This window comes from Lithobates pipiens, unplaced genomic scaffold, assembly GCF_037356315.1.
Source record: "Lithobates pipiens isolate NorthernLeopardFrog02 unplaced genomic scaffold, aLitPip1_a1.2 Scaffold_11, whole genome shotgun sequence".
Classification (NCBI taxonomy): Eukaryota; Metazoa; Chordata; class Amphibia; order Anura; family Ranidae; genus Lithobates; species Lithobates pipiens.
The window spans coordinates 10,420,355-10,446,638 of record NW_027507696.1 but is presented as its reverse complement, the minus strand read 5'-3'; the positions used below and the strand labels follow the sequence as shown (position 1 = coordinate 10,446,638).

At 33.0% G+C, this 26,284-nt stretch overlaps 1 gene segment (V, D, J or C); it reads right to left on the bottom strand.

Annotated features, from left to right (window-relative positions):
- Positions 1 to 25,693, bottom strand: part of LOC143960169 (M1-specific T cell receptor alpha chain-like) — a 32,786-nt gene extending 7,093 nt beyond the window's left edge. Inside the window, 1 exon segment of the C gene segment in view lies at positions 25,535 to 25,693. Within this exon segment, the coding sequence occupies positions 25,535 to 25,613 (79 nt within the window).
- Positions 25,694 to 26,284: the final 591 nt, after the last annotated feature.

The following is a 26,284-nucleotide window of genomic DNA, read 5'->3' as shown; positions in this document are numbered from 1 at the left end:
CATTGGTTTCGACTGGTGGCAGGCCACCTCAATCCATTGGTTGTTATTGCAATTAATAGTTGGCTGAAAATGGTTACAATTGCTTGAAAAGGTGTATGTGGCTAATTTCAATACCATGTACTTGACAATACTAGCAGTGCAGTTCCTTGGCCAAATGTGACCTTATTAGTGGCATAATCAACACAGCGTTTACCGCCCGAGCATAAACATTAGGATATAAACATAATGAGTGACACTCAAAGCCAGTACAACATAATTTAGTGTATCAAAAATTGAAATAGATATATACATATACAATAATAAGACGTGCTATATACAGATACAGGCATACCCCACTTTTAAGTACACAATGGGGTTTATTTATAAAGCTAAAAAGTGCAAAATCAGGCTCACTTCTGCATAGAAACCAATGAGCTTCCAGGTTGTATTATCAAAGCTTAATTGAACAAGCTGGGGTTAGAAGCTCATTGGTTTTTATGCATAAGTGAGCCTGATTTGCACTTTCCAGCTTTAGTAAATAAACCCCATTGTGTAATTAAAAGTGAGGTATGCCTGTATATTACTATTTGTAGACACATGCAAAAGATACCATACATTACTAATTTTCATATGAGAGAACCAGCCACATAAGACTTACTTAGAGTAACAGACAGAATAGTTCCTCTGGCAAATATTGGTTTCCTTACACCCTCATAATCACAGTATTACACTTCCTTAAACTCTGGGCTTACTGTAACAGCAATGATATGCAATGATGTTCTATTAACCAGGACTACCACTTTTTTAAATACATTCTTGCTGGGGGCAAGGTTTTTTGTTTTTTTTAATTCCCACAGTTCAGCTTTAAATACACCATTTGGTAAATAGACTTTTGGGATTATTTAATACCCATACAAAAAGGTGATGATTTATTGCCCATACAAATTAGGTACATACCAGGTTTACCTTTACACTTGTTCCTAAACCAATAATGAGACTACTATTACTGCTATAATCACATAGTGCTAAACACACATGCATTAAAGAAAACCTGTACTGAAAGAAACAGGTAATATGGGGCTGCCATTGCTGACCCTCTTGTGAAAATTATAATTGACTTGCCTCTTTCTGGCTTCAGTATTTCTAAGACACTAACCATTTAAAGTTAGGTTAGAACACTCCTGATCAGCATACTGCCACAATAGTGACTCAAAAACAAACTCATAAGAGACAGTCAATTAGAATTCTCAAAAGAAAAGGTCAGCAATGACAGCCAATGTATTTTTATCCCTGCAGGTTTCCTTTAAATTCTATTTCTCATGATGACTAATAGTAGTTTTGAGAAAAATACTTTTGTAAGAACTCAAATAAAATTATTTCTTGCCCACGTCTTAAAGGTTGTGTATACATATATATGTACTCATCCAATTATCTGTACCCGGCAAGTTTATAATATATATATTAGTGTTTGCTACATCATTCCTCAAGGACAAAAGTATGTTTTTCAGCTCATTCATAGAACCACAGGTGACAAAATCACTGAGAACTTTATAAAATATGCTGCTACTTGGAAGTTTGGAAACAACAGCTAGTGAACACTAAAGGTTTGTACAGTCGGACAAATACAGCGTCATAATGGGTAGGCTGAAATGTACTCCTGCCCCAGTTTGCATAGAGATTAGTTAAAAAAAAAACACAGGTATGCTTTGAGCACACTGGACAAATTATTGTGCCTGCACAGCTCACCCCCTATTATTTATGAACTATATATACTGGATATATATATATATATATATATATATATATATATATATATATATATATATATATAGTATATGTTTTAATGTATTATAAAGCTTTACCTGTAATAATTGTCAGTTTTGTTCCAATGCCAAAAATCATTTTTCCATATGCTGCACCATCATGCACAGTGCTAAACACTGATGCAATATCATGTTCCCTTCACTGAATTAATATTAAATGTTCTTTTAGGATGCAGATAAAAATGTGTAGGATTTGTAAGCAGTCTAATCTAGGAGCCCCCAAGCATATTTCAGAGACAACAGGATTCCACTGAAAGCATTACATCATTATGAGCATTTTCTGCAACAGTAGCTAATGGGATACAAATTGTGTCAAATATATATGTATATATCTATTATATATATATATATATATATATATATATATATATATATAGAGAGAGAGAGAGAGAGAGAGAGAGAGAGAGAGAGAGAGAGAGAGAGAGAGAGAGGTAGGAGAGGAAGAAAGACATTTTTTTTTTACTATAATTTGTGTATAAATATTTTCAGTATTAAAAAGGATCATTGATAAAATGTAAACTTACCTGGCTTCACTACAAGTTTGGTTCCCTTTCCAAATGTTAGTTTATCATAAGTATTATCACAGTGATAGATGGCATAGCAAGAACAGGCATACATTTTTGTATGCTCCTCTTTGCTAGTAAAATATTAACTTGCTTTTGCGTTCATTTATACATAAACAAAATATTTGTTTTGTAATTTTTTTGTTATGGGCATTCTAACATTGCAGTGGTATTCTACCAATCCATCCTTTCATTAATTAAGTTTGATGTCCTTACAATAACACTAGCAGTATCATCTTATCTAGATTATGTTCAAAAATGACCTTGTTGTAACCTATTGATGGAAAGGAACATTGACATAGTGTTGACATACTCTAAGCTTGTCAAACTTGGAAGCAGAACAGCCTTAAGGAGAAACATAGCTTTCAATATATAGCTTTCCCTACTGACCATTACTGCCTAACCTGGGTAAGAATCTAGATTTACTGGTAAATCACAAATGGTTGTTGCAGTGACAGCTGGTTAACTATACTTTGTATTTATTTTGATGTGTATTTATATATTTTGATATATTTTATTGTAATATACGTTTTTTAATATATACTTGAATCTGGTTTGAAGTGTATTTATACATTTTTTTGTTTTAAGTGGCATGGGAAAAAATTAAAATCAGTTTTTTTTTAAATCTGGGGCTCATTATGGGGTTTTCATTATGGGGACTACCATTTACCAGACTGGATTACTTTCCAGTGAAATATTGGGTATTTTTGAAATCACATAATATGTTAAAATGTATTAAATCATAAACCCTTACACTGGTCACAGTATTCAATGATTATGTTTTCAACTTTGATGAAGATCCAACATTTTAACCTAAACATTTTAATTATTTTATTACTGCAAAACACATTTTTTTGCTGATCATATACTGGGCTTAACCAAGAGTTTGGTTCCTGATCCAAAATGTTATCTTTGCCCCAAAAATATCATCACAACAAAACAACCTATAACATTAAACCTATATAGGATGTCAAGGTATCTATGAACAGGGCACATACCTATCAGGTTAGATGATTTTTAGACCAAATCTACTAATAACTGGCCTGTTTATGATGTTCTCTCCTGTCTCACCAGTATCTGCTCTTATATCCAACCACCAGGAGTTCAGGAGTTTCAGTAACCACTTTTTCCTATCAGTGAAGTTGTTGTTTGATCCCTACATGGTTCTCCCAAATTATCCAACAATCACATGATACAATCTGGTAATGGAATTTATAAGTATATTCTGTTAATTATTAATGACTAAGTCTTTGTTAAGTGAATCAATAAAGTTTTACGAATATAAATATTATATTAGGGACATCCTAAGGATTTGTTATCTATAATGTTTAGAATGCTCAGGCATTATAAATAAATACATTTTCTGAAATAGAGCATAATTTGAAAATTACGGAATGCTAATAACAACAATAATGAAAACAATAAAAGGCTGCAGCAACTATACACTTGTTTTCCCAGAAGTGCTTCTCTGAATGCCTACAGAGAAATAAAAACCATATCATTTGGTTGCATAATTAACCTGTTAATTTAATAACTACTATATATATATATATATATATATATATATATATATATATATATTTTTTTTTTTTTTTTTTTTTACTGATTTGTAAAGTTCTCTGACTATTGGTTTCTGTATTTCACCACTGTATTGGGATTTTTGCAGCATGTAGTTTATTTGTATGTTATTTTGGTGGTGATAATATCTTAAAACAACACTATAATAGCTTTATTCGTGAAATACTTTTTACCACTCACTTGGTCTCACAGTCACTCTAGTTCCTAATCCAAATGTAAGCTTGTTAGCACCAAAATCACACAGTGATATATTCTGTACTAATTACCTGTACAGCATATCAATAAAAACCTCAAGAGTTCTTATTAGGCCAATTTTTCAATTCATCTAAGACAAGTAGGAATTTAAAATTCACATCACTGTGCATCTTTTGTCTTCTGATTTATACTGTATGTTCTCACTGTTATGTATTAAACTTTTATTGTGGAAAAAGCGTACCACCCACTCTGAAGATTTTGGTGCATAGAAGAAACTGATCCTCAATATTTCCTAGAACCTTGCAGATTCTTCTTTCCATTAATAAAAAAATATGTTTTGTGTCTCTCCATTGCTATGTTATATTTAAGCAAATATTGATTTTGTACACACTGTGTAATTGCATGAGGTAGTGATGGCAGAAATTCTAAATTATTTTAAACAAATATCTTTCTCTGAAAAAATGATATATTCAATCTTTTACCCCTCAAATTTGAGGGTATATGGGAATGTTCTGAACATGATATTTTAAACCACAGACATCACCATCAATCACTATGATGGTTTGACTTGAAAGACCTATGCGTAAATTTTCAGGCATGTCTAATAACAAGTGATGCTTTGAGAGACAATCCAAATGCCTTATGCTATTTTTCTAAAAATGTAGTATACTTATGATTTCTTATTATCATTATTATTATTATTATTATTATTAATAAATTATTAATAATAATATTATTACTATTATCACCACTGTCAAGCATGCTGTGTGTTCCATTTATCCAAACAGCAAAAAAGAAGTACAAACTATTATTATAGAATGAATGGAATTGTTGAATAAAAGAAAATTATGTATTTTTACTTACTATGTTTAATATTTAGTATGGTTCCTGAGCCAAATATCATTTTCCATCCATCAGTATTTGCACATTGATAAATGTTATTACACTTTTGTTATCCATTGATGTTATCTAACAAGGAAATTGTTGGTATGCCCTTTTGTAAAGGAGATTCGGAAATCCTAAATATACATTTATTAGCATAGCTGTTAGAGACCGTAGTGTATAGAGTATATTTCTTTTATTTTAATACTTTTATTTTACAGCAAATCCTTGACCAGTCTAAAATACTTAACATGCAATAGGGAATTCTACTTTTAATGTAATAAAAAAACTGAAATTCATAGCTGTTTTTGTCTGATTGGCTGACTATCTAATTCCTTTTAAATGGACTATGCGCCTTGTGTCCATGGGAAGAGCCAGCAGCCTATGTCGCAATCTTGAGAGGGACAATAAATCTGTCAGGTTGGATTTTTTTCAAGTGACCACTAGTCTATAATCTTTATCTTGTTTTAGACACTAAAACATGTATTATAATCATAATAGGTGCTTTTTCACTCATCCAATGCATACGCCAAGGACTAAAAGAACTAAATTCACAAAGAAATGTACATTTTCTGTATTTTGCCTTAATTGGATTAGATGTCTAAGAGGCAGGTTTTCTCATCTAACATAATGCCTGTATTGCGTAGTCATTTACCCCCTAAATTAGCTGCATTACTGCATTACTATCTATAGTTAATAACTGTGGATAATTGTAATGTAACTGGTATTTCGATATTCAATATGCCTTACATCTTATCATATCACATCACATGTGGTAAATTAAGAAAAAATAGGATTTTCCCTGCATGAGATTAAAAGATTGACAAGAACAAAGCTATGATCTATTCAATAGGCACAGTAAATATTTAGAATTCCCTTAGTCAATCAACTCCAATGTTTTCCACACCCTTAAGTTATAATTACAATTTGTTTTAACAATGTTGTTTTTAAGGTCCACATAGCAAAAAAAAAAGCATAAACATTACATATGTTTATGGGAACAAAGACTTCCAATGTTCTCAAAATACTTTTTTCATTTGCAGTTAATTATGTGCTCATAAAATAGAGCTTTTCTAAGATTTTTTCAATAAACACATGCCATTTTACTTACTCATTATGACTGTCAACTCTGTCCCTTTTCCAAATATTAGTTTGTCACCAGCATAAGTTGCACAGTGATATGCGCCCTGACAAATATTTTCAGTTCCTTCCTCTATATGTGAAATGCTGATAATGTATAGTATTTCATGGCAGAGGTAGCCAAGTCAGACCTTTTTATTATGAATGTGGTGGCTTAATTTTATGGAACAAAACGACTCTACATAAACTTATATATATAAGGTTGATTCTTATTTAGATAGGAAACTATTAATTTACTGCATGGATCTGCATTAATTTAATTATTAACTAAACAATTATATGATGTTATATGTGACTAGAGATATACTTTCCTGTAATAAGATTATCTTATGTTACAATGTACATTTTTTTCTCTTTACTCATTACATTTAATGTTTTCTGATAATCTTTAAAAATACTTGAACAAAAAAGATTATGGAAAAAAGAGGAAAATGTTTTTGACTATAGCTAGGAGAAGTTATAAGTATGTATGATTGTAATAAACTCCCCCAGCATAAAAACATGATGGAGTTGGTTTATTAAAAGAGTGAAAGAATTTCCCTTAGCAAATTGAATGATCACTTAGCTTTACATAGGTGAAAGTTGTTACTTCAACCATATAAGCATGTGCAAAGAAAAATTCTGTTTTTTTTTCCATTTCTCCTGCACATGATTGAATATTGGTGAACATAGTCTCACTTTAGTCCAAATGCTAGCTGAACATTTACTGTGCTAAGTGAACATTATTTCCGGCATTTTAGTAATATCATTTAACATAGAAAGCCAAAGACAAAGGGCAAAACTGCCAATTTTAGGACAGATTGTAAGGATAACTTTAATTAAATAAGACATGGTTTGTAGGATTAAACACCATGCTATCGGCACATATATTATGTTGTACATGCAAAGGCTGACAGATTTGCCTTTATAAATATATTGTCAGAACGATTCCTGGTCATTTAAGGGTAGCCTCAATAACCACATATGTGTACTTGTGTGTATGCTGTTGTATAGGTTTCTCCATGCCATCCATTATGTATGACAACTTAGGGGGTGAACAGAGACACATCAATAACAAATTAGCATACTAGATCTAAACTTCCCCTTTTTGCCAATCATTAGCCTGGATATGGGCATTTAAGAATATGTTTAAAGCTAAAAACATTTTTTTTTGTGGATATGGTAGGCAATGGTTAAAATCCATATCAGCCTTTTTTTAAGTCCTATCGTGGAGATTTCTCTTAACTGCCTGTCCTGTACACACAAATGGAAGTGCAATTGATCATTCCAAGCTCAGGAGAAATCTCCTCTTAGACAATTTCACAGTAACTGGTGTCCTCACAGAAACATACTCTAATCTCCTGTTTTGCTTTTGACATCTCTAAAATGCTGTTTCTTCCCATCACTTCCTCTACTAGCAAAAGTGGTTCCAAGACAAATATAGAGGGTGACTCCTAGTGGAGACATAGACAATAATAAAAACATTCTAAAGTTTTATAAATATCTAAAAACATTTTTTTATTATTTAATTGTCTTAATTGTTGATAAAGATATTTATCATGAGAAATATCTGTGATGCCTTTCTGCAAATGCTAGTTTCTGTCATTCTTATCCTCTAGTCTCTGACTTAAAACATTTATATGGCCAATTAATTTGTAGCTGTTGATCTTTATGCTTTGTTTGATCAGTGACTTGTGAAAGCCAGGCTAACAGCATTTTCAATAAATGTTCAGAAAAGGCAGCATAGAAATTTCCCAAATGACAAGTGAATAGGCTGCCCTATGTGTGATGCGCAGAAACGCTAAAAAATGCCCCAAAAAAACCTGCAAGAGGAAACACACATTTCAGCTATGCAAAAGTATGAATGGGATCCAAAAAAAATGTTAGGAAAAAAATGACTGGTTGTTTGGCATAACAATAGAGTAGGATAGGGTAAAAAAATCACCTCCATAGCACCAAATGAGACAAAAAAAAGATAAATATATGGGAAATGCTCTCATAAAATTGAGATACATTGTGTACTTACTAGGCAAAACTGTCAGCTTGGTCCCAGTGCCAAACGTCAGTTTCCAGCTGCCACCAGTATTAGCACAGTCATGCATACTATTACATAAAACATGTCTGCTTGATGGCTTGTGTTAACTGCATCTGTACTTGCCAACTGGAAAATTAATTAAATCATTTAATTAAATATACAAATTTTAAGCAAAACTGATATTTTAGCACATTATAAATTAATAATCTCTTTTTAGTTTCTGCTACTATATGGGTCTTTATGGGTATATTATGTTCTGTTCAGTAGAATTAAAACATCCACCAGCTTACAATGCTTGTTCAATTATGATTATATTAAGAATGACAAGGTTGATGGACTCCTAATTAAGAATGCAGGAGAGTTCAGGCTGCCTAAATTATTTCACTTTCAGCAAAAAATACAGGAAAACAGATACTTTTAACTTTGATATAATGTTTAGAATGTATCTTTGCATTATAAATAGCATATGTGTGAAATTATTTAGTTGCCCTTCGTGGATTTTTATTGGAAATCTCCAATGACACATGTTACATTATATACCATATTTATTGGGTAAATATCATGACTATGGAAATCATGCTAATTGTTATTATTATTGAAGAAAACAATATCATACTTACTTGGCAGGACAGATAGCTTTGTCCCACTTCCAAATATCAGTTTATTGCTGGCTCCAGAATAAGCACAGTCAGACACACCAGTACACAAACTATGCTTTCTAAAGTCTGTATCAAACCATCTTAGTTTGATTGTCTTATTTTCTAGCTATTAACTGGAACATGCCTCTGAGAGCAGCTATATTTATGCCAATTTGTCTGTGGACATTGTGCCATGTAGATTTGTATTTTAGAGGAGTGTTTAGGGGCATAAAAAATGTGTTCACTTGACCTTTGCTAAACCTATTCTCTATTCTATTCAATTGACCTTTGCTAAACCTATTCTCTATTCTATTCAATTGACCTTTGCTAAACCTATTCTCTACTTCTCTATTCTATACTATTCTCTACTTTAAAAAGGTAAAGCACCCTCAAAACTTGAATTTTGCTTAATATTCTGTATAAAGCATGTATTAATTTAAATGCTAGTCCATTTATAATCAATGCTAAATACAGAATCTATTAGGAATGTCTTTAAAATTATTTCAGATACATTGGTAGACCAGAAACCCTTTTTTTAAATGTCTTTTAAAACATACATCGCCCAAATAAACAATAAATTGATACTGATTAATGTAGACTCGTTACTTACTCGGATAAACAGTTAGCTTTGTGCCTTGGCCAAAAATCACCTTCCTGGTACCAGTATCATCACAACAAAATATGGCATTACACTAACTTGTCTATACAAGGTCTTTTCTTCTTTATATACATTAACGTACATATATGTTAAAACTGTAATGGATGCAGAGGATAGCAGATTGGTACAGTAATACAATACAGTTCCAGTTTGAAGTCAAAACTTTTCCTTTTTTTGGTCTAGGGTACTTTTGCCAGGTCAAGCTTTTGAGACATAACTTTTTCAAGTTTGTCTGACTTACTCTCATGGGAGATATATGAAGGCTATCTTTGCTGACCTTTTCTTTTAAAAATGCTAGCTAACTGGCTGTTAGATGCATTGGCTTCAATATATGAAATCAATAATCTGGAACAAATATAATAAGAAGAAAAATTTGGTTTGGTCAATACTTGCAAAGTACAAAACCACAAGCAGGAGAACAGCAATTTGGCTGTGCAGACAAATCAAATATTTTTGGCATTGGTAGCATATTTTGCACAACAATAAGGGTGTAGATAAACCCGTTTGAGGGTTTGGTGGAAAATAATCACCATAATAACCCTTTGATAGAAGATTTACCATATAGAAAAATAATTTACACAATGAAGCTGGTTTTACCAAAGGAGTGTAGATTTTATTATCACATGATTGGATAATTGAATGAAGATTCTCAACTCCTTTAGTAAATTTGCCACAATGTTATACATATATGAGCCAGAATGGCCCTGCTTATAAGCATATAATGATGACACATTGAGATGACAGGGATGTGAGCTAGTTCAGGATTTTTTAAACATTGTCAATTGTCTACTTGTAACTATTGCATTGTATGAGAAACACACTGAACCCAAACATTTAATTAATTTGGCCAAAAAACACATATAGCCCTGAGCCCTTTCATTGGGTATTGGTCAACATGCATTCTTGGTCTTTTTTCTTGCATGACAATACAAGAATATAACAACTTATGTTTCTGAGGTCTGTAAAACACCCATATTAATATTAGGGTAATGTCACTCAGGTAACATACTGAACTCAGGTGAAACAGATTTTGGTTCTAATATCCAATCAAGTAGAAAATCTTAAGTTTGCATTCCCTTGCACACAATTGGGTGTGAAGACATGGTCACTTTTGTAACTAGCTATTATGAAATGTAATTAATTATTATTAACCACTACCATAGAGCCACATTTTGTAATGTGACCTAGCAGTTCCAAACAAACATCTAATAACATGGTTAGCATATACAGTACCACAGCTTTGTTAATTTTGCACTAATACTACATATTTACTACTCTGTGATAGAAAATAAGACATTACTTACTTACTAATTAATTAATTACATACTTACTGGGATTGACAGTCAACTCTGTGCCTTGTCCAAAAGTAAGTTTGTTACCACCACTACCATAATCACACAGTGAACCATCACATAGCAAATACTGTACTTCCCAAATCAACTGACTGGAATGAATACATTATTTTCAATAAACACGTTCATAATTAAAAAAATATGTTTTTGTTACCAAGTTTATCACACTGATGTCAATTTAAAGCTAATTTAAATATTTATTGGACTATTCGCTTCACAAAATTGATATTTACATTCCAAAGTATATGTTCATTTTACAAAGTGGTTGCCATACACATAATTTGGTATTGCTCTCTGCAAAGTAAACATTCTATAGTCCTTTAAATCAACCACATTAAATTCAGAATTTGTAAAGCATTGTATTAATATTTTGTCAAGCAATTTTAGCCACTTTTAATGTAAAAGGTTATTGGCTAATTTTACCTTTCCAAAATCTTCTAAAGAATGTGATATTTTGACATACATAACATTTTTGCTCAATGTAAACCAGAAAAGATAGTTCAGGCATCAAATAAAGAATATGATCACTGTTGTGAACTTTTAAAAAAAATCAATTTTGTGTAACTACAATGTTATTTTTTATTTTTTTTTGTTTGTGAATTTGGTATTGATTGTAACACACTTTTCTTGTTTTGTATTAAAATGTACTCAGTGTTAATGAAATTGATAACATTTTTTAGAGAATAAAGTGGAAATACTTGCAACCTTTGACAGAAATCACACTCACTTGGCTTAATTGCTAATCTTGTTCCACTTCCAAAGAAAAACTTGTAGCCAGTAGTACACAGTGCTTTGTATGTATACAATAACTACTGTAAATTGTGATGTGTATAAAGTATGTTCAAAACCAGCCATTTTCAACCAGGGTTCTGTGGAACCCTAGGGTTTCTCCAGTTGTGCCCAAGGGTTCCCTGAGCTGTGGCTGATTAACCTCCCATCTGACGGGGCCTGGGGTCAATGGTGATTGACAGAAACAGTGCCTGGCACCAATAATCAATTGTTCTACCTGTCATTCTCACCACTATTGTAAGGGTTATATTTTTCCCACTTACCACCAAGGGGCATTTTTCCCACTGATCCCCAATAAATTGGTATTAGTAGGGGTTTTCTGAAACCTGATACCAATTTTAGGGGTTCCTCTGAGGTAAAAACAGAGGCTCTAAACAGACAAAATCCCCTATCCTATTAATAACAATGATATATACAAATAATAATGACTCATTGGGGTTGATCTGCTAAAACTGGAGAGTGAAAAATTGGGTACAGCTCTGCATGGTAGCCAATAAGCTTCTAACCTACGCTTGTTTAATTACGTTTCAACAAAAAACTTGCAAGCTGATTGGTTTATGTGCAGAGCTGCAGATTTTGCACTCTCCAGTTTTCTCCAGTCAACCCCATTGAGGCTGATTTACCAAAGGTGTTGCAAATGTTCTCTCAAAAATGTAAAGAGTCACTTTAACCACTTGCCGTCTGCCCACCGTCAAATGGCGGAGGGGCGGTGCGGCTCTCATTCTGGGTGGACAGCATATGATGGTGCACCTGAATGGACACGGCTCTTTAACCATGTGATCACCTGGTCACATGTAAACAAAGAAGTGCTGGTAATCGGTACACCTCACTTCACACTGACAGAGTGTGTAGTGAGGAGAGCCGATCAGCGGCATCTCCTCGCAGGGGACAGTGAGACATGTAATCAGGGCACTGATGATCAGTTCCCTGATTATATTAGAGCACCAGAAGTGCCAGAAACCAGTGCCCACCAGTGCCAGCAATCAGTGCCCACCAGTGTCAGCAATTAGTGCTGTTAGTGATGCCAGTCAGTGTTGGCTTTCAGTGCCCATCAGTGCTGCCCATCAGTGCCCATTAGTTCTGCCCATCAATGCCCATTGGGTTTGCCCATCAGTGCCACCCTTTAATTCTATTTGTGTGAATAAAATTATAAAAATGTCACATAGTTACAGCATAGACTGACCGCACTAATGTCATTCAAAGTGTGACAGTGACAGTGCTGAAAGCTGAAAATTTTTAATTATCAAATCATGTGCAGATAAAATAAACACTAACTTGATTTCCCTTTGCTTTCCCTTTAAATGGCTGGATAACTTTAATGACTTTACTTCTCTCGTTTACTTACTACTGTCTCAAATAGCTTAGTAAGAAGCCCCACTATGAGACCAAAAGTAAGAGAAGATGAGAATCATCTGTTAGGATTTTAGCATAGTGAACTCAATATACAACAGAGATCAGGGATGGATTACTAAAGAACTTTGAGGTGTTATATGGTCAAGTATCTTCTTAGTGCATGCAGTATGTACTACTGAATTCATAACTTGCGTGAAACGTTGCCCCTTCAATGTAAAAGATAATTTGATTTTCAAAATCATCTGTTTAGAAAGAATGTGATTACTTTGATATCACTGTCATTTTTGATCAACAAATAACATTTAGACCTAAATTAAAGAATATGTGTTAAATGTTGGCTAATTCAAATGCACTCCATTCTGTGTAACTACAAATTATATAATTTTATGTAAAACTGGCACACACCTGTCTTGTACTTGTATTGGAACCTATGCTGTCTTAATAAAATAGATATGAATATATATTAGAAATCACACTTACTTTGTTTAACTACCAATCTAGTTCCACTTCCAAAGATGAACTTCAAGCCAGTAGTACACAGTGCTGTGTATGCATACAATAACTACTGTGACTTATGATATGTATACAGCATGTAAACAGGTAACCTTCAGGTAAAACTGTCTAAACCTTGTATCCCATTGATAGCAACAATATATATAACATGAAAAGTATTATTATATATTACTTGGGTTTTGACATAGGCAATATAGGGGGGGGGAATGATATAGGTTACCGAATATTAGTGCATTTACTGACACTTTGTTCACTTTAATCATCTGATCATGCTCAATAAAGTCCTTCTTTAAAACGATATAATCCAAAACCAAAAATGTTATATATTTCAGCTTCCCAATCATTAGATGTGGTGGCTGCATTTGTTTTCTTTTTTTTTTTCTTTTTTCTCCTGTTTCACCTGGTAATCTAGCTAGTAACACACAGCAACATTTTTTTTTTTTTTTTTTTGGGGGGGGGGGGGGATAAAGGTTTACATAAAATAAAAACTAAACATTGCAAACTCCCCTGTTAGTGGTAAATTATTTGTATTAACCCTCCAATTGCTACATCTGCAGGGAAGCTAGTTCTGTTGAAAATCAACAAATTTACTAGCAGAATCACAATGTGAAAAAAGCCTAAAAAAGAAACTGTTTGCTTTTGGGGTTAATACCGCTTTAAATAATCATGAAAACTTTTTCATGAACTGTAAAAATGTGCCACATTCTGCTGTCTATATTTGATTATGATCTAGACATACTCTAATCACACTGATAAATGATACCAAAATATAAAATAAGATTAAAATATGTCTATTTCTACAGATATTATCAAGACTTCCAGTCTTCTCAGACAACCATTTTTCTATTTCAGTAAATATTGCATACATAAAGAAGAGCTTTACTTTACGTTATATAATAAACTTATTTATTTACTTACTAGGCAGTACTGTTAGCAGGGTTCCTGTTCCAAATATTACTTTGTTGCCATAATTTGCACACTGATATATACCCTGACAATTACCTTCAGGGTTCTTTCCTCTGTATATAAAATGCTGGCAGTCTGCTATATCTCGGGGCTCAGGTGAACAGCAAAATCATGTCTTATACATAGAACTTTGAACTTAGTTTAATGAATAAAAACAAATCTAAGTCCACTTCAGTCATCCATGCACAAGGTACAATCCTGTATTAAAATATCCTTGCACATGATTGGGAGTTCAATGTGAATGCAGCCTTATATTATTCATCACTAACTGTGTAAAATGCACTACTTCTTTAGTTACTCCACCTCATAACTTCAGGAGCTGGCAATATTTTAATATTTTATATATATTGTATTCTATTGTCCATTTTCTCTTTAGATCTTCCTCTGTCTTTCTTTTCTTTGATATCCATAATTCTAACTGCATACAGGCATACCCCACTTTTAAGTGCACAATGGGGTTTATTTTCTAAAGCTGGAAAATGCTAAATCAGGCTCCCTTCTGCATAGAAACCAATGAGCTTCTAACCCCAGTTTATTCAATTAAGCGTTGGTAATAATACCTTGAAGCTCATTGGTTTCTATGCACAAGTGCGCCTGATTTTGCCCTTTCCAGCTTTAGTAAATAAACCCCATTGTATACTTAAAAGTACTAATTCACATGCATATTACACACACTCCTCAATGAACCCACAGTGCCGAACAGTTACAATACCTGTAATATGCAGAATTTTTTATATGCATGCATACAGTCTGATGGATATGGATGTACGCATGGGTGTCCATAATGCACCATGTAACCGAATTAATATATGGGAGCTATAAACAGGCTATACACAGTTACTATAGTTTACAAATATCATACTACTGCAACCTGTATACTGCTATACTCTAGATATTGTTTGCGAAAAAAAAAAAATCAGTAGTCTTTACCAGTTGTTACATATACACAATGTTATATATTGTGCAGCTATAGTTACACATTAACACTATTGATCTGTATGCAGTGACCATCTTAAAAAAATGACATGTGTTAAGTTGTATATTACACTGGTTCATCCTGAGGGGATTGCAGGATTAATTTAGGAATACAATTTTATATATATATATATATATATATATATATATATATATATATATATATATATAGTAACAGGAAACTAAAAAATAACTTACTTGGTATGACATGTAATTGTGTTCCAGCTCCAAATATTAACTTTCCCCAACCAGAGCCACTATTCACACATCAGCCACCCCCTTTACATTAAACCCTTGTGTAGTACAGAACCACATCTGCTAGGGATAGTGTGCACACTAAAACCTCACAACTCTTTATTAAAGTAGTAAATGTATTATTTAACCATATTTATAAATAATTTACTTCAAATACATATACTATGTGCACATTCTATTTCACTTGTACCCATTGACAACAACATTTCAGGGATAAACAGTTCCAAATCCCATTAAAACTGACACAACTGTATATTATTATTCCAGGAATGAGCAACACATATGTGCAAACTGTTCAGCTATCAATCAGATGCTTTTGAAAGGATAAATGGCTTATGAAACACTCTTGAAAAAAAAATTCCCTTAGGCATACACCATATAAATTTACACTAACTTCAACAGCATACAAAGCATCATAATCCCAATAATATATCAACATTACCCATCAGTAACCATTCATATAATGAAGTATATAACTGACTTGATGGTCCTGGGTCAATCTACTAATGTGATTTTTTTTTTAACCTGTCCCTTTATTAATGGTATGGTTTCCAGTTCACAAATGAAAAAACAGACTATATTAAATAATAATTCAGACTTACTTGGTCTTACTTCAACCTTGGTCCCTTTCCCAAATATAAGCTTGTTGACACCAATATTATCACAATGGTAGAGTGCATTGCAATAACCCTGTTATAGTTTATTGGTGTACTTTATAAATGCACCTAAATGCTTCATATATTCATATTTCGTTTTTATCTATCAGTGATCATGAGTGTCACGTGAAGTATAATGGATGAACAAATATCATATATGCATATCTTTAGAGCCTAAAAGTGCTAATTTACTTTGGTCTGCCACATCAGAGTTTTTTTGCAAACAATCAAGAAAATATCAATATTTTCATGATTTTCTATTGAAGAGTTGGTCATCTCAAACTAAATGTAGGTTCCTATATGCAGCTACATTAAAAGGAAGGTCTCCTGCATCTTTGAGATTGTATATTTTACATTCTGCAGAAATCAGAAGAATGACTGAGACCCCTTACACCGCAGAAGTGAGACTCAATGTTTTTAATGAGGCATAGCTGGGAACTCTGATGGGGATATTTCTCCACTGAAGCCAAAAGAAATATAATATGCCATTTTGGTAAGCCAGCTGACCACAATCTACCCATAACTGAAATTGCAGCTTTGTGTGGGCGAACTCTTATTTTTCTATGTCGTTTATTTTAGGTCTTAATGTGTTTAGCCTCTTATAAAAGATGTATTATTATGTGCTCTCCATTTCTATGTTGTCACTTATTCCAAACTTATTAAAAAGTTATTTGCAATTAATTATCTATAGAGAATAAAATAGGCTATCATGTTTGGTTGAATTCAGAGAAAGTCCTAAAGTTAAAAAAATACTTACTTGGATTTATTTTCAGTTGTGTCCCCTGTCCAAAGATCAGTTTCCCATAGCCACCCCCAGTAGTACACCAAGGTTCATGGTTTTACATTAACCCTCACATGTACTTAGCATACACTGCATGTTACAAAGAACTGCTACTAAAGGTGCACTATATAGATAGTTTATGCAAAACAATTGTAATTGCTTTTAATAGCACTGTATATCATATCAAATCAAAAACACAGCTGAGTACCTGTGTACACATACTAGACAGTAATGTTTTACCCCTGAAAAAATGGAATGGGGGTTCATTCTTTAAAACTTACAGCTTTTACTGAATGAGGTTATTGGCTCTACTGAAGCAATCACTAAATCCTATTTTTAGTAAAAAAACGAAATAAAAAAAAACACAGTTCACCAAATTTACTATAACCCCATTAGAATTTTTCACCACTTACATTAACATTGAAGCGAGCTGCACTTATAAAACCTGAAATCGATAAACCTTAAAGTCTATGGACAGCAAGATTTCAATATACAAGGCCAGATTTATAAATGCAAGATTAATTCAGAGAATCATATAAACAATGACAGTGCAAGGTAGCTTGTAGTGCATCATATAGAGCAAAATTATACTTCTGTGAGGTAAGCATAGGGAAAAGCTATTGGAATATGTACATTTGAGTTGCCCAAATGCACATGTTCATGTAAATGGAGCAGGGTGGATGATACATGGAAGGATACTTCCGGCATCAGTTTATTTTAGAGCAAAGACTATGATCAGAAAAGGCTTCATAACACCTATCTCAGTCAGTTGGTACTCTTAGATATTAGACTGTCCAAATTAGGTGAGGCTTGTCTTACAGTATGTCTGTGGCCATCTTAACATGCATCACTAAAATTATTTGTATGCAACTGCAATAACATACTGTTTACACATACACACATTACTTAAACATTTAATTTACCTGTAAAATTAAAGAAATCTTAAAATGACAATGCGATTGAACATTTATGAACATTGTAATTACTAAGAGTTGGAATTGTGCCTTTTAAAAAAATACAGTTTAGCAGGCTTTCGGTTAAATTTTTCCATTTAACATTACTTTATCTTTTATGCCATTTAAATAATCATACTACCTACTGTATAATATAACATTGGGAGTATGTTCAACAACAAAAAAAGACACTTACTAGGTATAACAGTAAGCTTTGTGCCTTGACCAAAGGTATACTTCCAGTTGCCAGTATTAACACAGTCATAAACTCCAATACATAAACCAGTAATCAGACCTTCATGTGCAGAGGATTTCATGAACTAATATAATGCATTCATGTGTATCTCTACATACAGATACAGTAACTGCATTATCACAATTAGATATTATACTCAGTGATGGAAATTTATTAAAACTGTAGCAGTTGTGCATGGCAACCATTTAACTGGTATGCTTCATTCACAAACTGATCAAGCTCAAGCTAGAAATGATTGGTTGTCCGCTGATCCAGATTCTGTCTGTTCCATCTTTGATAAATTTGCTCATTGTGATTCTATTGCATGGAGTTGATTTAATAATGGAGTTGTTTTCACCTTAGCCTTTTCCAACATCCAGTCAGATTCAGGAGAAAATTTGTATTTGTTCTAATTCCCCCCTCACAGGCTCAGATGAAAGATGTTTCCTTTAGTAAATCAACACCCAAACTGGATTTTAGCTGAAACTTTAAAAGTATGCCTTTCTTAAGATTGCTTATTTTGCCAAAAGCAATTCATAATAGTTGTCAGCATTTATTATTATTAGTAGTAGTAGTATTACATAGTTTTCTGACAGACAGAGCCAAATGATAAAAGCACATGTTGCAGGTGTCTTACTTGGCTTAACGGTTAGGGTGGTCCCAGTTCCAAATATTATCTTGTTGTTGCCTACATAAGCACACTGCTATATCTCACTACAATAACATATTTGCTATGTTAACACTGGCAACCAGGTAATGAAAGAAATACCAATAAAAACAATCTTACGTACAATGCATCTGAGCATGGTACAAAGCTTGGTACAAAACAGAAAATGTATTTATATAGAAATAAATGTAGGGAGAAATTGTGTTTATAAATGCTTCTAATATATATATAGCACAACCTACTGTATACACACCATAGCTATCCTGCCACCTCCAGGCTTTGCAAACATATTTATTACCTAAAGCATGGAGTATATCAATATAAATAAAGTGATATATAGACTTACTTGGCCTAACAAGAAGTTTCGTCCCTTCTCCAAAAGTAAGTTTAGAGAAGCCAGTATTATAATCAGAGTGCTAAATGCCATTACAAATATACAAACTGCGCACATACACATGACTTGAAGAAGGGTATTTAAAAGTACAAAGTTAACATTATTAAATACTTTAAAAAAAATACATATTGTAGTGCAGGGATACAACTAAACATCCATAGTGGTAATCTTAACATGTCATTCTGCACCACATCCTTATTTTAATCAGATAAAACTGTACATTTTATACCATACTGGAGTTCCATGTAAGAAAAGTGTACTGTGAGATCTGAGTGCAAACAAAATATTTTTTGCTACACTTTTTGCAGCATATTTTACTAAACTGAACCCTGGTTTCAGCACTTGAGACACTAGAGCTGTATTGCCTAGCCTCCTAAATATCTCTGTTACCCAAACATTATATTCTAAGACTTAATTAATAAGGCAACAGCTCCTCAGTGTGTTAATAAGAGTGTTGTATTAATATTAGCATCTAGCATTCACTTAACCATAAGGCACAGTAGAGTTGTAACTTTAGTTGCCAGAGGCAAAAAGACTTTCTCAGCTTTCCCTGTATAGTTAATCATCATTATAATTATTTTCCATGATGTAGAAATAGTCATCTCATACAAGAAATGCCCTAAATAAAAAGAGAATATCCTAACAGAGAGATTATGATTTGGACAACAAATGTGTGCACTTACAGGCTCCAGTGATTTAACTTCAGCTCTGCACAAGTGCAAAGCCTTGGACTGATCATAGACATTGAAGGGTCATCTGACCAAATGGTCACCAAATACATAGAGGCATGCTCAGATTGTCTGAGGGTGCATGTGGAAGCCACTGCCAGACACTTCTGGTGTGAATTTGTCTTGGAGGAAACGATTGTAATAATGCCAACAAAAATTATCACAATCTTTCTCAATATCTTTCAGCTGGGTTTGTCTGTAACAGGCCATAAACATAGGATTAATTGTCAGCCCATGTAGATGACACCAGCTGCAGTGGTAAAGGGTCTCCTGTTTCCCTTTCTCTAATTGTATGCAACATTTGTCTGTTCCCTGCATCCAAAGGTGGACTAATCATTGTACAGGAAAACATTTAAAAGGTTCCCTGTAGCTAAAAATGCTGGTTGCCTGACTATCTCTGGTACTTTCTGAGTTACTAATTCAGAACAAACATGTGGATTAGAAAATCCTGATCTGCATATGTGTTTCCAGGTCAGGAACTCAGAAAGTATTGAAGGCTATGGATTAATATTATCAACCTGGCAAAACCCTGTTCACACTTTCAGGCTAGTTTCACGAGGCAGTACAAAGAACAATGAAGAGCTGAAAAATGCTGTGATGCATAGAAGACTATCTCTCTTCTGAGATAAATTAGGCACGTTATTCTAAAATCTAGTAGGTTGCTATGGGTTACTGCCCTTTGCCCATTATAAGTATCCTTTGACGTGTCTTATGCCAAAACCCAGCCCCATTCAGTATAAAAAGCAGATGTTCTTTCTAATATGCATCCCAATGTTTAAACTAGATTTAAAATACTTAAGATTAAATGTGCATTATATTATTTATATTCCAAATGATCAAAAACAAAATTGCTATTTGAATTCTATAAACGACATACTTACTTGGGAGCACAGTTAATTTGGTCCCACTGCCGAATGTGACCTTAACATTATTTGTACACAGTGTGTCACCTCTTAACAAAAAGGGGTTGTGAAGTTATATGGATGACACTGAGAAATTTTTGTAGCATGTTTAACATTATACACATGCTTAGTAACTATAAATTATATTAGTTAATAATTGGAGCTTCCAGAAATCATGAGGCCCTTCGATCAATTTTCATTTTCCCTCAGTTAACTATTGTTTTACATATTTTTTATTGGGGTCGAACAACATTGCTTATGCATACTAATGTACTATAGGCATACCCCACTTTTAAGTACACAATGGGGTTTATTTACTAAAGCTGGAAAGTGCAGAATCAGGCTCACTTCTGCATAGAAACCAATGAGCTTCTAACCCCAGCTTGTTCAATTAAGCTTTTGTAATAAAACCTGGAAGCTCATTGTTTTCCATGTAGAAGTGAGCCTGATTTTGCACTTTCCAGCTTTAGTAAATAAACCCCATTGCATACTTAACAGTGGGGTATGCCTGTATATAGGTACAAATGTATAAACATATTTGCTATTCATATAAATCACCCAGACAATGCCAAAAGTCAATGTTAACAAGACCACATTTAAACAATAGGTACAACAAAAGAAGGTGACCATACACTATAGTAGTCAGCTGCCATACATACACATAGCTAGAGGACTGTATATTTAACATCTGAAAAAGATATGTTTGCAACAACGTCAAAACGGATTGGTGGAGTAATCATAGGACTTAACTTTTCATCCTGCATAGTAAATATCAGAAGGCTATGAGTACATACTGATTATCACCAGATAGAGATTATTATGCTATACAACTGTCAGTAAAATTGCATACACATTTATAAACAATAAATGAATATTAGCCTAAGCCACAGAGAAAAACTTACTTGGTATGACATGTAGTCTAGTGCCAACTCCAAATATGAGCTTGTTCCCAAAGCTATTAGCACACAGTGCTTCGTGTAATATCAACAACCCAGCCAGGATATCACATAACAGATGTGTGTACCTTTTGCTACTATTTCAACAGATGTCATGAAAATAGTCATGATTTCATGTTTGAAATATTTGATAGATGACAACCTAGAGTTACTTACAGTACTATTTCTGAGTTTGACAACGTAACTGATATTCCCAAAACAATTGATGTTTGTAATTTTGATATAGGCAACCACTTATTTATTTAAAAAAAAATACATTTAGATGCAGAGTAGAGACAGCAATATTTAATGCTTGTATCAGTGTATATTTGCAAATATATCTATACACATGTTTACTCTGCACTTAACATCTGCCAAATTGTATTTTACTGGAACTGGTGACTATTAAGATTTCTTGGATCATTGCAAATGATCCAAAAACAAATGTCAGGGCAACTTTTCACTTTTTCGTTTAAAATTGTCGATTAGGGAAATATATATAACAACATGTGTATTTATGAAAAAAACATGTTGGTATTAGTAGTTGCTGCTACGAAAATGAGTGAAAAATGTTCTTAATTCATTAGAAACCACTCATAGAAGGTAGTGGAGTTTGCCAGATCTGACTAAGAAATTTATTGAGATCCTCATTATTGATGAATAGGAGAATTTTAGAACTGGAAACCAATGGAAAACATAGTTAAACTGTTATTTTTTTTTCATAAATGCACCCCCTTATCTTGTGTTGGCAAAACATTACTCAATATTGAAGTTACTTATGTATGTTTTAATCCGAAAAGTAAGAATTTCAAGCTTACATATAGCTTAATGTTTTTAAATCTGCCTGACCATAAAAGTAGAATTTCAATTATGGGTTTGAAAATATATTCTATGCTATGTTTTCAAACAAATGTACAGTAGAATTACTAAATTCAAAGTATATGTACTTACTTGTGGTTACAGTGAGCTTTGTTCCCGCTCCAAAGATCAGTTTGTTGTAACCAGTATTAGCACAGTGTTAGATGGCAGCTCAAAAATGTAGCAAATCCACTTGCGAGAACTGTACTCACTATTGAGTAACAGGTCTCCCTAATGAGTGGCAGGTCTTAAAAATGCATATATAAATGCTCTTTAGGCCCAGTAGGTTATAAATTAATACGTTCATTTTGTAAGAAAAAAAACATAAAGTATTATTATGTTGTTTATGTATGTGTGTGTGTATATATATATATATATATATATATATATATATATATATATATATATATACAATTTAAAGAGTGAGTAGAGATTAGATTCTGCTGGAATGATATCACAAATGCTAATAGAAAATGTATTGATATGTACTTAGCCTCAGGCCCATTTGAGTGCATTTTTATATTCAGAAATAACATCAATACAATCATATAAAAGCTCATTCTGATAGTCCATTCACACGCTTCCTAATCTTACATGTGTAATGGAAGTTATACTTTATGTGATACATGGCACACTAATAGATGAGTAGAATTAGCTGCATATACTTTTTACCAACCTAACAGGCTGATGAGGAAAGGAATACATTGCTAGAAGTATAAACGGGAGCTTTCAGTACAAATGGCTCATCACCATAAAAAGAGTGTATTTATTCAATGAGTACAGTCTAGTCACTTATCTTAGTAAATAAGATGAAGTTATGTTCACTTTCTGTGCTGACAAAATCTTATATCTCTACTGCACAGCAATTGGTATGCAAAGTGAACACAACTTCACTTTATTTTCTAATATTCGCTTTGCAATTAAACCTACACAGATGAACAGACTCTGCTCCTTTAAAAAATGAATCCCAAAATGTTTGATATAATACCTACGTGGCTTTACAATGAGTGTGGTTCCTGGTCCAAAATGCAGTTTATCTGTGTTTCCAAGACACAGTGAGATGTTCCTTTAGAATAAATTGGTTAGTATAAAGTGTATTGGAATAAAGATTCCAATACATCATATGGGTTCTTCCAAAATATCATCGACATCTCATATGCATAATTTACCATGAATGTCCGATTCTTGTCTTGATAGAAAAAGCAGTTAGAGGAGAAGAAAATACGTGGGCTGTAATTTACTGGAGGTGTCATTTTAATTTATTATTATGCCAATAAATATAACATAATTGGACCCTGTCTAAATTGGCTCCCAGTATGTGTATTTATAAATGTGAGTTAGGGACATTAGATTGTAAGCTCCTTAAGGGTAGGGACTGATGTGAATGTACAATGTATATGTAAAAGTGATGCATAAATTGGCTGTGCTATACAAATACCTGTAACAAATAATAAATAAATAAACATTGTGTGAATATTCACTTCAATTATCCAATTATGTGCTGATTAAATCAGTAAACAGGAATCTGCTCTGATGTGATTGAATATTGTGAAGATTTTCAGCTCCTTTAGTAAATTAGCCTCCATATGTTCACTTCCAACACACTATCATGTGTAATAGAATTAGATAGTGAATGTTTCCCTGTGCTTTCAAGAATGTTTCCATGCTGCCTTTAAACAGAGTGACCCGTTTGTAAATTAAGTAAAAAAAACTGTGATGATATACTGTATAGTATTACACACTATACACCTATTATTTATTATTTGCACATACATTTATATTTTTGATTGATATTTTTAATTTTAAAAATATCATAGCCACTCTTAGATCATGCCCTAATTTTTTATTGACTGTTAGTAAGGATCCTTTACTGTTACTCTGTTTGAAAAAAAACCCAGAACAAATGCTATTGTCAATTCACACTTATGGGGGTGTATAATCTTCAGGGGTTAGCGTGAGTTAAAATAATATAAGTTGTATACAGTATCAGGAGGTTCAATAAATATGTTGTGAACTAAAATTGCTTTATAAAATGTAGAAAACAACAAATCCTAAAATACAGTTCCAAAGACAGATATCTACATTTTCTCTTAAACCTGTCTCTAAGAATGCAATAACATGCAGTTGAAATTTTCTAACATGACAAATATATGTTTATAAGTCTGATATGTTCTACATATAAAAATAGAACACACTTACTTGGTAAAACCTCTAGCTTTGTTCCACTCCCAAATGTAACTTTAAGGTTGTTATTGGCACACTGATACATATTACAACAAAAACATTACTGTTTTATATACTACTCTCAGCGTCTCCCTTCTTTATAGATATGATTTTTGGGAAACCATTTTTTATTTATTCACTGTGCTACATATTGTAGGACAACATTTTGTATTTCTCAAGTGTCATACTGCTAGAACATTTAAAGGATCAGCAAATTATATTCTAAACTAACCAACTGTCCACTCATCTATCATCTTCAGATTAAGGGAGTGATTTACTGAGGTTTCTCAGCAAATCTGCGCTTTCTTTATGGATCGAAAGGGGAAATTCTGTTTTTTAAATGAATATATATAGTAATCTTGTGGTTGATGGTTTGGAAAGCCAAATTACTTCCTACTTTTAAAAGATATGTAATAATAAAACAACAATCAAATGGCTTGACTTTCTACAGTGTGCCACAGCCACATTACATAATTTATTTGTATGTAATAAACACTATGATATAAATGTCAAAACATCTTTTGCTTACTTGGCATGACAGACAAGGCTGTTCCTCTTCCAAATATGAGTTTGTTTGTGTTCCCAGTACCACACAGTGACAACCTCATTAACAAAAACCGGATGTACCTATAAAACTAGCAGTCCGTTTTCCAGGTCTCTACAAAAACTTGCATGTTTGCTCATTTTAATCAGCCATAATTATTTAATTAATGCAAGCGTTCAAATAGTTTAGTGAACAAAGTTAGGCTACGTACAAAGATTAAATTTTGGGCAAGAAAATCATTTCTTTTTTTTTTTTTATTTGCCTTGTATGAGGTTTACTAGGCTAAGTGACCATTCACTTAGAACAGCCCCTCCCCTAAGTAAATGAATGCCGCATTTTTGAAGGGCAACACCCTTATCCCTTCTCTATTTGTAAATATTTTTAAAGTATATTAACATTACATTACATTTGTTTGCTACTTTATGGTCTGCTTAATCTACCATTAAAGGCTATATCTGTTCAACAAGTGCAAACAAAAAGTTGTTTATCCAACCAGAAATCTTTTGTGTTTATAACTTCCCATCCTTTCTTCTTCTGTGAACATTTATCAGTTAGCATTGTTCTCAGCCATCTCTGTTGATTTTAAAGCATCTCCTGCTATATTGCAGAGAGAGGCAGGTCCCAACACATTCCCTTCCCAGGGTGATAATGCAATTCCCCTAGATAGATTGTCACTCTAGAACAGGAATTGTGTTCCTAGTAAGATCACCAGGTGAAAATAAAGAAGAAAAGGTG